This window comes from Chaetomium globosum, genomic scaffold, assembly GCF_000143365.1.
Source record: "Chaetomium globosum CBS 148.51 scaffold_7 genomic scaffold, whole genome shotgun sequence".
Lineage (NCBI taxonomy): Eukaryota > Fungi > Ascomycota > Sordariomycetes > Sordariales > Chaetomiaceae > Chaetomium > Chaetomium globosum.
The window spans coordinates 2,134,241-2,146,684 of NT_165982.1; the positions used below are offsets into that span (position 1 = coordinate 2,134,241).

The 12,444-nt window shown below is 56.0% G+C and overlaps 4 protein-coding genes across 4 annotated transcripts; 2 read left to right on the forward strand and 2 right to left on the reverse strand.

Moving 5' to 3' along the window:
• Positions 1 to 570: 570 nt before the first annotated feature.
• CHGG_10265 (cytochrome c oxidase polypeptide V, mitochondrial precursor) lies at positions 571 to 1,415 on the forward strand (the record flags this gene model as incomplete). The annotated part of the gene is made up of 3 exons (XM_001228191.1): positions 571 to 799; positions 1,068 to 1,261; positions 1,329 to 1,415. 3 exons carry the CDS (start codon positions 571 to 573, stop codon positions 1,413 to 1,415), a joined length of 510 nt encoding a protein of 169 aa, XP_001228192.1.
• A 755-nt stretch (positions 1,416 to 2,170) lies between these two features.
• Positions 2,171 to 2,539, reverse strand: CHGG_10266 (uncharacterized protein; the record flags this gene model as incomplete). Its single annotated transcript, XM_001228192.1, has 1 exon — positions 2,171 to 2,539. The coding sequence occupies one exon, from the start codon at positions 2,537 to 2,539 to the stop codon at positions 2,171 to 2,173; it is 369 nt and encodes a 122-aa protein (XP_001228193.1).
• A 522-nt stretch (positions 2,540 to 3,061) lies between these two features.
• Positions 3,062 to 5,195, forward strand: CHGG_10267 (uncharacterized protein; the record flags this gene model as incomplete). The annotated part of the gene is made up of 3 exons (XM_001228193.1): positions 3,062 to 3,457; positions 3,560 to 4,967; positions 5,044 to 5,195. 3 exons carry the CDS (start codon positions 3,062 to 3,064, stop codon positions 5,193 to 5,195), a joined length of 1,956 nt encoding a protein of 651 aa, XP_001228194.1.
• Positions 5,196 to 9,894: 4,699 nt separating this feature from the next.
• On the reverse strand, positions 9,895 to 11,916 carry CHGG_10268 (uncharacterized protein; the record flags this gene model as incomplete). Its single annotated transcript, XM_001228194.1, has 2 exons — positions 9,895 to 10,845; positions 10,984 to 11,916. The coding sequence occupies 2 exons, from the start codon at positions 11,914 to 11,916 to the stop codon at positions 9,895 to 9,897; spliced, it is 1,884 nt and encodes a 627-aa protein (XP_001228195.1).
• Positions 11,917 to 12,444: the final 528 nt, after the last annotated feature.

Sequence of the window (12,444 nt, forward strand, 5' to 3'; positions counted from 1 at the left end):
AGGGGCGGCTGCAAAGACGAAGACCGGCGCAGACAACTTAAGCAGGCACCGATTGCATGATGCGGATGTAACAAACAAGTATTATAATTGTGTATATTATAACTCCCATATGAAACTTCTCTCCGGATGCCAGTTAGTCCATTAATCATGAAAGCATGGCAAGGTGGTGAGCATACAAACCAAATAAATGTAAGTATGCGAAAATAATCGAATTAGATATTTCCGCTAAACGCATATTACTTTGGCATTATGGGATACCCTCCCATTACATCATTTGAATGCCGAGGGAGCCCCCGCTCTAGTTGCTAACTAAAGCGTGGAATGCCGGGCCAGCACTGCAGAGCTTCGGAATTCGAAATGGGCCTGATTGGGAAGCTGGAGGCCCATCTGCCCGATAAAAAAGCTTCGTCCCGTGCATTACTTCGCTTCAATCACCTTCACATCAAAACACACTCCACCGACGAGCTCCCAGGCCGCCAGCCGCTCCGGTTACTCAATTGGACCCATCTCCCCTCTCCAAGTCTGCGTCGAGTCCGCTAGCCGACCGACGAGCTTTATCAATCACCCAATATGTCGCCCGTCATCCGCAACGCCCTGGTGCGCGCCTCCCGGCAGTCGGCCACCACTGCCCTCGGCTATCGCGCCGCCTCGACACATGCCATCTCGAACCCGACGCTGGCCAACATCGAGAAGAGATGGGAGGGCATGCCGATGCAGGAGCAGGCCGAGCTGTGGATGGCCCTGCGCGACCGGATGAAGGAGAACTGGGCCGACATGACTGTTCAGGAGAAGAAGGCCGGTAAGTTGCCGATGCCAAGCCCCCTCATGGCCAGTTTCATCTACGGCGGGTCGGTCCCGCAGGCATCGCGAAGCTTGGAGGGAGGTTCCTAGCTGGAACTTGGATGGATCGCGATGGTTTAGCGGTCGCAAATCTATGGGGAGCTAGCTTGTAGCGCTGCTAGAACACCTACGTCACTCGCACCCCCGCTCGCAAGGGTCAAACCATCACGATACATACATACATATATACACAAAAGCAGACACTAATCCGACACATCTCTATGTAGCCTATTGGGTCGCATTTGGTCCCCACGGCCCTCGCGCCCTTGACCCCCCCGGTGAGGGCAAGAAGGTTGCTCTCTATACCGCCATCGGCCTCGGCGCTAGCCTCCTCCTCTTCGCCACTGTACGGTCTTTCGCCAAGCCGCCACCGAGCACTATGACCAAGGAGTGGCAGGAAGCGACAAACGAGTTCTTGAAGGTGAGTTGCCGATGCTCTCCGCGGCGCCCGATGCTACCGATGGCCACTAACTCGACTCTCTCCGCAGAACCAAAACTCGGACCCATTGACTGGTCTCTCGTCAGAAGGTTACTCGGGCAAGGGACACGTGCAGTCCCCCTCGTCAAAGGCATAAAGCAGAGCCCCTTTTCTTTTATTAATAGGTGCAACCTACTATCACGGGAACTACCCGTGTATCATGAGCTGGAGAGGACATTTGAGGTGACGGAGCATGGGGGCTTACAGGGGCTGATACTGGATGGTGTAAATACTGTACAACGCGATCAATGCGACTTTCTTTCCTTGTTGCTCCCAGCTCAGTTTCTGGCTGGCTGTCCGCACAGCTTGCCAGCATTCAAGCTGCTCGGCGCCGCTGATTGCCATATTGACCCAAATCGACCCCTTTCCCCGTTTCCTATACTCGATCAGTACCGTCCCCAGCACGTAACCTTGACCTACACTCGCTCTCAAACGCGGGCTCGCCGACAGCGACTGCGCCGGAGCTCGTGCACATGTGATTCGGCGCCCCATTCTTCTGTGTGAACGGATAGACGTGATAAAGGGGTAAGTATATTTGCATCGCACCACTGCTTAAAAGGCAGGTACATGGATTCGACTCGAATTAAGTATATGATTGACGCTGCTCATTCTGGGAGGCATTCGACCGAAGCCTCCGACGAGCTCCCAGCAGGTTGGCTGCGCAATCGGAATCCGGGGAGCTGTCATGGAACTCCATCAACAGCTTTGAACTCTCCGAGGTCTATCCTTGCTTCCGCTCCGGCACACAAGCGCACTTCAACGGCCGCAGTAGGGAGTGGTGGATACGGCCCCGTGGCTCTCTAAGATGGGTAGTCGAGCAATATTTGATTCCAAATAACTAGCCTTCCCTATCTAAATAAGGTCATCAACCACATGTGGCTTCGAAGCCCCGGTTGGCATTAACCCGACTCCTCTGAATACAGCCCCGCCTGCAGTTCCTTTGACTCTGCCGCTGTTGTCCGGCGCCGTGCCTCCCATTGGCGGAAAATCAATATCGTCATTCGAAGCCTTGCAGCGGGGCAACGTGCCCCAATTTTGCCGGCGCATTGGCCGCAGGAGCTTCCAGTACACTGGCCATTGGTGGTGCGCGGGGCTTGAGATGGTTTCCCACGCTGAGCCGTGCTGAGCCATGCTAGCCGGGCGCGGGACACTGTCAGGACCCTTACACAAGCTTCGGCTCTCACTACTGCAACCCCGGCTTCGGACAAAACATCTCACCATGGCTTCAACTGCCAGCTCCTTTCCCTCCTCCGCAATACCGCGAGGTAAAGGCGTGGTTATGCACGCGCCAGACTGAATTTTCTGCTATCAAGGCATTTGATTGTCCATTTTCATTGTTTTGCGGAGAGCAACCGGCCACCTGATCCTCTTCAAACTGACTTGTACCCGCTGATCTGCAACCGTCCAGTCCAGACCATCTCCATCCCCCGCGCCGGAGGTTGCGATACGGCGTCCAGGGGCGCTTTGTGTGGTGAATCGAGGCGCAAAAAGGGGAGGTGTTTTTCCAGGTAAGGCAGGCTTTTTATCATCCAACTCAATGACTCGCAAACTGATATCGGGGGTTTCAGGTCTGGCCTTGGAAACCAGCAACTAAAACCCCAACTCCGCCGCACATCGTGACGGTTGCGTCATTAGTGGAGTGGTCGCAATCCACCCACGCATCCTCCGAGTCAATATAGACCGGGCCAACGCACGTCGCCGCCTCCTAAATCCCTCCTCTTCCAGTTTCCCATCAAGTCGCCAATGTCGAGGTTCGCGAAAGTAAGGCGATTGATACCGCCCCTCGCCGTCGCCGGTACGGCGGCCGGTGCCCTTTATTACGTGTACCGACCCCGAAACATTCCCGGATACGAAGGCCCCGTGGTGCCTCCCCCTATCTTTGGCGCCGACGGCACCTTCAAGCTCCCCCGGTTCCCCCGCGTGAAATCGCGTTTTGAGCAGATCGCCGACCTCAAGCGGAGCAGTGCCGGGAACACAGAGGAAGAATATGACATCCTAGTCATTGGCGCCCGGCGCAACAGAGCTCAGGGGGTCGCCCTCGATGCTGCAACCCGTGGGCTCAAGGGTCGCCGTGGTCGAGCGCGGCCGATTTCAGCCTGCGGCACCAGCAGCAAAGAGCACCAAGCTCGTCCACTGGCGGTGTGCGCTAACCTCGAAGAAGGGCCGTCTGGAACCTGGGACTACTCGCAGTTATTGAGCTCGTGAAAGGAGGCCCTGAAAGAGCGCACGTACTTCTTGCAGACGGCGCCGCATCTGAGCAGCTGGCTCCCGATCATGCTGCCGCTCGACCGCTGGTGGAAAGTACCGTACTACTGGGCCGGCACCAAGTTCTACGACTTCCTCGCCGGTAGCGAGGGCATCGAGAGTTCATACTTCCTGACCAAGAGCAAGGCCATCGACGCATTCCCCATGGTCAAGCAGACCGATCTTGTGGGTGCGCTGGTGTACTACGACGGGGCGCACAACGACTCGAGGATGAATGTGTCGCTTGCCATGACAGCGGCTCTGTACGGCGCCACAGTCGTGAATCATATGGAGGTTACCGGGCTTTTGAAGAACGACAAGGGCAAACTCTGCGGTGCCACCGTCAAGGACAACATTGCCGAGAGGGATGGCAAACGGACGGACAGCTTCAATATCAAGGCCAAATGCATCATCAATTGCACCGGTCCCTTCACGGACGGCATCCGGAAGATGGACGATCCGAATGGCAAGGAGATCGTCGCACCCGCGTCCGGCGTACACATCATCCTCCCTGGCTACTACTGCCCCGGCAAGATGGGCCTGATTGACCCGGCAACATCTGATGGGAGGGTTATTTTCTTCCTACCCTGGCAGGGCAACACGATCGCAGGCACCACCGACGACCCTGCTGCAGTGTCCAACAACCCGCTCCCGGACGAGAAATCGATTCAATGGATCCTCAACGAGGTCAGCCACTACCTCTCCCCTGACATCAATGTCCGCCGCGGGGATGTCCTCGCCGCCTGGTGCGGCCTGCGCCCGCTCGTCAAAGACCCCAAGGCCAAAAACACCGAATCGCTGGTTCGCAACCACCTAGTCGACATCTCCGACTCTGGTCTCCTCACCTGCGCCGGCGGCAAGTGGACCACCTACCGGCAGATGGCCGAGGAGTGCGTCGACGCGGCCGTGCAGGCCTTCGGTCTTCAGACCAAGCCCGTCATCAACGCCCCCCGTGTTAGCGGCACGGAGAACGTCGATGACGGCGCGGACCTAGACGGCTCATGCCAGACGCACCGCGTGCGCCTCATCGGCGCGCACGGCTTCAGCCGCACGCTCTTCATCCACCTCATCCAGCACTTTGGCGTCGAAACCGAGGTGGCCAAGCACCTGACCGAGAGCTACGGCGACCGCGCCTGGACGGTGGCGGCGCTGTGCCGCGCCACCGACAAGCGCTTCCCCGCCCGCGGCGAGCGCATCTCGCAGCTGTACCCCTTCGTTGACGGCGAGGTGCGCTATGCCGTCCGCCACGAGTACGCTCAGACCGCCGTCGACGTCCTCGCCCGCCGCACCAGGCTCGCCTTCCTCAATGCCCAGGCCGCCCTCGAGGCCCTGCCGAAGATTATTGATATCATGTCGCAGGAGTTGGGCTGGGATCGGAAGAGGCAGGATGTCGAGTGGAAGCAGAGTATGTTTTGTTTTTTTACTTGCTCAGTTTAACAACTAGGATGTGATCACTAACGAATTTCTTTCCCTCTCTCTAGCCGTAACCTTCCTCGAATCCATGGGCCTGCCCCAACCGATGCTCTCGGTCACCCGCAAACAGATTGAACAGGGCAAGATCGACTGGAAGTCGTCGCTCGAGTACCGCATGTACTCGCGGCATGATAAGCCGCCGGTTGATTTGGAAGCGTGAGTTTGGTTGAAGGGGCGGTCGAAAAGTCAGTGGGCATGGTTGCGGCGTTTTGTGTCTAGATGGGCATGGTTGGCTGCATGTGTTTTCTGCGTTCCTGTACGTTGGTTGCGTTTGTATTATTGCAATGGTAGTTGTAATGGATATTCTTTGACATTAGACAAAGGGTGGTGATCCTTGATTGCGTGCCTCCCGTTACTCGGCCATGCCCGGACCTGTCGATGTTGGGGTAGGCGCATCCAAATCTGAGGATAAGTGCGAGGCTTTTGACGTTCAGTGATGTGACGCTGGCACTCGATACAGATACTCTGTAACCCGGCAGCAGTACAGCAACGGGAGACACTACCCTGGTGTGGAACGAGTACGGTTTCTGGGCCTGGCGCGGGATATTGGTGTCGTACATATGCTGTTGCGTTTGCACCAAGTCAATCTTGAAGCGAAATATCACTACATACAACTTGTTTTGAGCATTTGCAATGTCTTCAGTCCACCGCTCTTTTCGTAAGCTGCTACAACTGCCGACGCCGTATCTACCACCAAACCTCGGGAGCGCCATAATCGCAGTCATTAGCATAAGTCTCCTCCATCTCCAAGAGCCTGGCATGAAGTCTAGCAATGTGATACTGCATCTCCTTCCTTTTCATGAAGCTGATTTCCCAGCCATGTCCCTTCAAAATCCTTCTGGCAACATCAGTCAGCTTACGGGTAAAAACCTTCACAATAATTATTATTATTATTATTCATACTCCGCTATGCCCTAGGGCGTGCCGGACCCTCTGCTATTTAGTGTACAGGAAAACCGTGCCCTCCCAGGCCGGGTGAAAAACCCGTACCAACAATCAAGGAGCGATGCGTTTTAGTGAGCCTACATATACAAAGAGAGGAGGCCTCCTGGCCTCCGAACGGGGGCGCTTCAGGCCGCCGTTTCCAGCTCGAGCCTCCTGGCTAAGCTGTACATCGGCAGCTTCCCCGTGTCCATCAGCCAGTCGAGGATCCTCCTCGCGAGCCGTGCAGTGGGATTGATACCGTGTAGAACAGAGTAAAAGTCCCGTCGTGTCCGAATTCCAGTCCTCTCCCATCTTCGAGCCAACGGTGGGGCCAAACACCACACTACTAGGTGTTCGGCAGTCTCTCGTCCCTCGCCACACTCGCAGGCAGGCGTCAGAACCTCCGGGACTCCCCGTGTGAACAAGAAGTCCCGTAGGCCTATTGCTCCCGTCCGGATTTGAATCAGCAGTGAGCTCTTCGCCTTGTTGAGACCGTCATGCCCCCTTAGGGTTTCGTTCCGAAATAGCGTCTCCCGCTGATGGTCAAAGTCGTCCGCCGGCCTGGTAATTGCTCTGCCGTCCCGTTCCCCTTCACAATAATGGTTTGCAATGATGGTGACAATGCGAAAATCAAGTCGACGTAAAGTAGCGCGCCCATGACCGACTTGTCGTCGGGATCGTCCTTGATGAGATACTCCATCTCATTTGTGGTAGCCAGAATTGCGGTAACCGTACTCAAGTTGGCGCAACCGATCAAGAAATGATCGATGACGGTCGTCGTGTCGTCGTGAAACGTGACTGGCTCGGCAGTGTCCATGTTGAAGGAAATTGGGAATTCAACCAGGATGTGCTGAATGCAATCCGCATTTTCCTCCCCGATTTGATCCAGAAAAGAAGTCGCCCGATACTCGGAATTATCGGTGAAATTGAAACAATTCCGGCCATAGAAAATCGGCCCGGCTTCACGGTGGATGGACTGGTTCACGCGGAGCAGCCCGGGAGGGTAGGCATTCCCTTCGTAGGCATGGGCCAAGGGAACAATGGGCTTTCTGCGCACTAACACCAGCTCATAAATCATATTTCGAAGCTCGCTTGGCAGATAGAGAAATCCGATCGGGGTGCGGGCCATCGTGTGCTGTTCGTTCGCCATTAGCCACGACTTCCACTGGACGCATTCGGTGGGCTGTAAGTATAGAACATGTACTGAACTAGCAACGTCGCGCCCAGACAATTGCACGATGTTATCCATTGTGACTAGCGGGTGGTTGGCGCGATAATTTGATGCCGATGATGACTTACGATGATGGCATGAAAGGAAGTGGATGGGTGAGGGGTATGGGAAGGAACGCGTTGTTGACAACTTGAAGCGGTTATCCGTTCGGAGAAACAATTATTACAGGCAGTAATCAGCCACGGTTGGTTATCAAGCTGGCCAAAGCTCAATGTTATTCCGTCTGGAATAAACATATTCGCTGTGAAGAGCTATCAAACACCGGCAGGCAGGTGCTTGCAAGTGTTGGCGCCGACGACGACGACGACGACGACAACGACAACGACAACGACGACGATGACACCCCTGATAACATGAATAACACTCCATTGTCTCGTTTCTGCCACATCGTGTTGGCTTCTGTAGAGGTCCTAGTACAACTAATAATTTTAATCCCAACGATACAGGCTCCTGTTTCTGTAATTCGGATCGCTGGATCACCCACCAGTTTGGCATCATTAGAGCTATCAAAAGTTGCGGGTCGGTGGCTGAAACTAGCATTTACGTCTATTTGTAACTAACCAGCGTCATAGCAACGCCAAAGTGTTCATAACTTAATTTGTAATAAATACTGTACTCTTACTCCGGACCGGAGCTATTCGTGCTCTTTCCGTCCATACAGACAGGCACTCAAAACGCTCTTGATACTCGACTCCTCCATTAGGTGCTCAGCTTTCTTGGTGTTGATCATGGCGATGATTACAGATAATGCGGCAAAAATGTAGCAGAGACAGATTATGCTCCCTTCCGCCCTTTCATTTTGAACCGCAACATCTACCTCTTTCGGGGTTATGAGGCTTGTCTACACCCCGTACAAGTTCGCGCATCCATGGGCTGCCTGCCTACCTGGCCCGACTGTAAAACGCAGGCGAACCGGAAGCTGACACTACCTAACCACGTAGTTAACATGCAGACTTTCATAACTAACCAAACGGTACAACGGACTCGGCGATGAGTAACCACTCAAGGCAGGCAGGTAGGCAGGCAGCAAAGTGCCTTACACACACCATACATACGCAATCCCAGCCAATCCCACAACACATCCCCCCCCTCCCCTCCATTGTCCCATTGCCCCATTGCCACAGTGAGATAACCATCTCGCTTCCATCAACAGCAAACACACCCAACTTGCCAACCCGCCAACCCGCCGACTCCCCCAACCCGCCGAAACCAACCCCCCCAGCACCGCGGAACCCATCCCGCACCCCAACCGACTACAAGCAAGTCGGAGCAGGAGTGGGGGTGGGAGGGAGGGAGGGAGGAAGAGCGGGCGGGAGGATGATCCGCAAAACCCTAAAAGCAAAGTGAGACACGCCAAACGCCAATACCAGCGGATCAACAAGTCCCATTCCCACCTCGCCGGGTCAGGACAGGACAAGGGGGGGGGGAGGAGGAAGGGAGCGGGCAGCCACGGCAGCCACGACACCGACAAAGAAAACACGGCAGGGCCAAGCTAAGGTCGGGGTCAGGCCAAGGCAAGGCAAAGGAAGCCAAGGTCAGGCCAAGGCAAGGCAAAAAACAAAAAAGGTGGCGTTTTGCTGACCAAGGCTTACCGAGAGGCGGGAAGTTCCAGTCGGGGAGAACTACACTAGTGCGGAAGGCGACGTAGCCTGCGAGAAACAAAGAGGATGCTTTTTTTTTTCTTGCCGACGGGGGGTTTCGGACAGGGTGAGAGCCGGGGAGTTCGGAATGGGCTGGAAGGGCGATCGATCGAATATCGGATGGGGGGTCTCAGATGAAAGTGATCAATGAAAGTAATCAAGAAGGTGAAGGGGGAGGCTTAAGAGTCGGTCAGACTGGGATCACCGTTTCGATGGAGAGCAGTTGTGATTGGCCGTGGGGATTGTCTAGGTACCTAATTGTGATTGATACCGTTAGCTTAGCGAGTGAAATGGCCCTTCAAACGTTCACTTACCACCAACAACGCTCATGAGCCGAGTACATGGGCGGAAGCACCAAGGTGGGCTGTCGCCCAAACACACCACCGAGATAACCACAGCATCAAATTGTCATGCTCACGATTCAAGTCCAAAAAACATAAGAGTAGAGGTGAGCAACCAATTCATTGAATGCCCTCAGCGTATGTATGTATGTGTATGTATGTATATGCATGCATGCCCTCTCCCTCGATCGCCTCGATCAGCCGGCACCTCTGCCACCCCGAACGCCATGCTTGCTTTGCTTTTCACCACAACGTGTATGTACACACCACCCCCAACACCCACCCCACCGCCGCATAAACACGATAGCCCGACAAATGGAAGAAAACAAACCAAAAACACATTACACCGCCCAGTCGCCTGCCCGTCCACCGTCTCATGCTTGCCATGCCACATAACATAAAAGAAATCATCATCCGTAGAAGAGAGAGAGAGGGGGTGCAAGGATGCGTGGGCTCCCGACCACCCGCCGACCAACCCCAACCAAAACCGGTTCTAAACCAAACAGTGCCAGAGCTCAAGTAGACAAGACAAGACCGTAAATAGGTCGACATACGACAGGGTATTTCCACCACAGCGCACCGCCCAAGTGAGCAAACCCGCCAACCATGAATCAAGAGACATTAGAAAACAGAATAGAAATCGTTAAAAGAACAAGACAGGAGATGATGAGGCCCGACACGTCAATGAACCGTGCCTCCTCTCCTGCCGGATATTGGTGATTATTAATTACCATTCTGGCCGGCAGGCCCGAAACTCAACACCCGCTGCAGCAGGGTCTTCCTCCCACCGCCTGCGCGGCGGTACTGGATCACGGGGCAGTACCCGGAATCGTCGTCGACATCTATGCTGCCCAAGCCCAAGCCCAAGCCCACGACAGCGGCGGGCGGCACAGCGACGCGCTTCTCGAGCTCCGCGTCCCAGCCGTACGGGTCCGGGTCTGGGTCCAGGCGGACGCCGGCGTTTCTCGGGTAGCATCTGTTTCTTCCGTCATTGTCGCTTGTCGTCGGTGTGGGGTCGATCGACATGAACGAACAAGCATCAGTGCTCGAGGTGGTGACGGTGGTGAGGTCAGGGTTCGAGGAACCCCGAGAAATCCAGTCATGGAAAGACGGATGGACTCGTGGTCGTAGGCCTGGTCGCTGGAGATATTGGAAGTTCCTGGCCTGTGAGGCGGTCTTGCTGTTGACCCTGCCCAGCAATGGGCAGCATAGCGGGCTGGCGACTGGCGCTTTTTGAGTCACCGGGGCACGGGGGAGCATATGCGACGTGCTGGTGGGCGTGCCGATGCTGTTCGTCGTGTAGGTGGACAGTCTCGCGTTGTCCTGGGGGATCTTCAGAGGGCGTAGTGCCGGTGTCCGCATCCTCGTAGGCGCGAACCGCCGGTTTCCTACGGCCCACCCGCGGGTGGGATACGGTGAGTAAGCTTTTGCGGCCATGCCGGGCCTTGCCGACTCCGTTAGTGTTGGCAGCAACACCCGGGCGTGCGCTCCCCACGACGGTGATCGCGTAGCGCTGCCCCGGGTGCGGTTCCTCCTCAATCGCCCGACATGCGGAACGATCGCTTTTCGGTCAGTGCTTTGTCGTTGTCGGGCGAACGCCTCGGGCGCTGCCGGCGGGGCACAATCGGGGGAGGTTGTGACGGAGTCGTCAGGGATCGGCATGACCTGTGACCCCTATAAGGGGTTGGTCTTCCGTCTGGCGTGGTCAGGGTCGCGCGTTGGAACGTCAACGTCAACCGGGGCGGAAGTGGCGCTGGAGCTGTGGCCGCGCTTACTGCGGCCCATCCTATTGAGGCCAAGCTTTGCGCCCACCTTCTTCCAGCTGCTGCTATGTAAGCTGGTGGACTTGTGGAGGCCGCCCGGTGAGGTGTTGAACTCCCAGTCCGAGACTGGGGGTGTGGTAGGTGGTGTCATGGGCTCGTTCATAACTGGCGAGGGCGTGTTTGCGGTGCCGTCCGTGAGTGCACGGTCGGCGGACTCGCTAGACGACGAGGCGGAGCTCTTAGGCTCGCTAGTCCAAGGCATATTGAGCATGGGCAAAAAGCTAATCTTTGGCGACCGGCTCGAATCGTCCAGGCTCGAAGATGAATCCTTAGGAATGCGGAGCCGTGACCGCGTGTGCCTGGGATCGTGCTCGCCAGACCAGTCGTGCTGCGGTGCCACCGAAGCGATGAACGGGCCCAACACCGAGTCGTTCATGAGCTCGTACACAATCCTCACGGCTTCATCTAGCTCCGACGGGTGGGGAGGGGCCGGCGTACAGCGTAGTGAAAGTAGGCGGTCTCGGACATGCGATGGGAGGTTGACTTCCCGGAGGCCGTAGGGTAATATGTAAGCGTTGATGATCTTCTGCCACAGAGAGCAAACGTGGTCCATTCCATCTGGCAACCCGGCTGCCTGCTCCATCAGGAAGTTAGAATACGTCGTACTGTAACGATCAGCGTCCATGGTGAACTCGAGCGTCTCCATGCAATGGTTCTGTGACAAGAAAGCTGTGAAGGCACCCAGCGTGTAGGGTGGGGGTGCGATATTGGTGAGTATGTCCCTCAACGACGGGGGCGAGGCCGGGTTCGAACATGCCGAGGAGGGAGGCATGAGAGCCAGGCTTGGGGGGCGTGAGGTGGACATGATCGAGTCGCCGTCGCAATCCTCGAGGACTGATGACGGCTGTGCTGATGATTCTCTCGAAAGCGGTCTCGGGGACATGCGGGTTGGTGAATACCCTCGATGCTGCGCCCTGCGCATCCTGCCCGCGGGTCTCCGAAAAGCCAGCAAGCAGCCACTGAGCCGAGCCTAGCTGTCGGAGTAAACGTAAATGTAGTGTCGTTTGAACTGATGTGACGGGATCTTCCTTCTCTTCATTCCTCCCGATTCAGCATGATGGCGGGGCCGCCACCAGTAAGTCGTTTGCTCGGACTGCAGCGGTTTGCAGGACAGACCGCGTCGAATTGCGCTGCAGCTCACTCGGTGCAATGCAAGCAACCTCTACTTCTGTCCACAAGCAAATACCGGTCACAGGCTAGCCAATTACCCCGACCGATTACCGGGCAAGTGCAGCAAGCGTAATGGGGGGGTCCTAGGTGGTTTCCGGCCAAGATCCAGTCGCCGTGTCGTCGGGAATCGTGTGTCGGGGCCCGTGAATGTCACGCAACGGGTGATGCCGGTTCCCGATGGTGAAACTATAGAGCGAGCTAGATGCAACAGAGAAATTCAGAAGCCTATGCTACCTGTCTGTGGTACTCCTCTCTGAAACAAGCAGCGGGTGCACAGTTA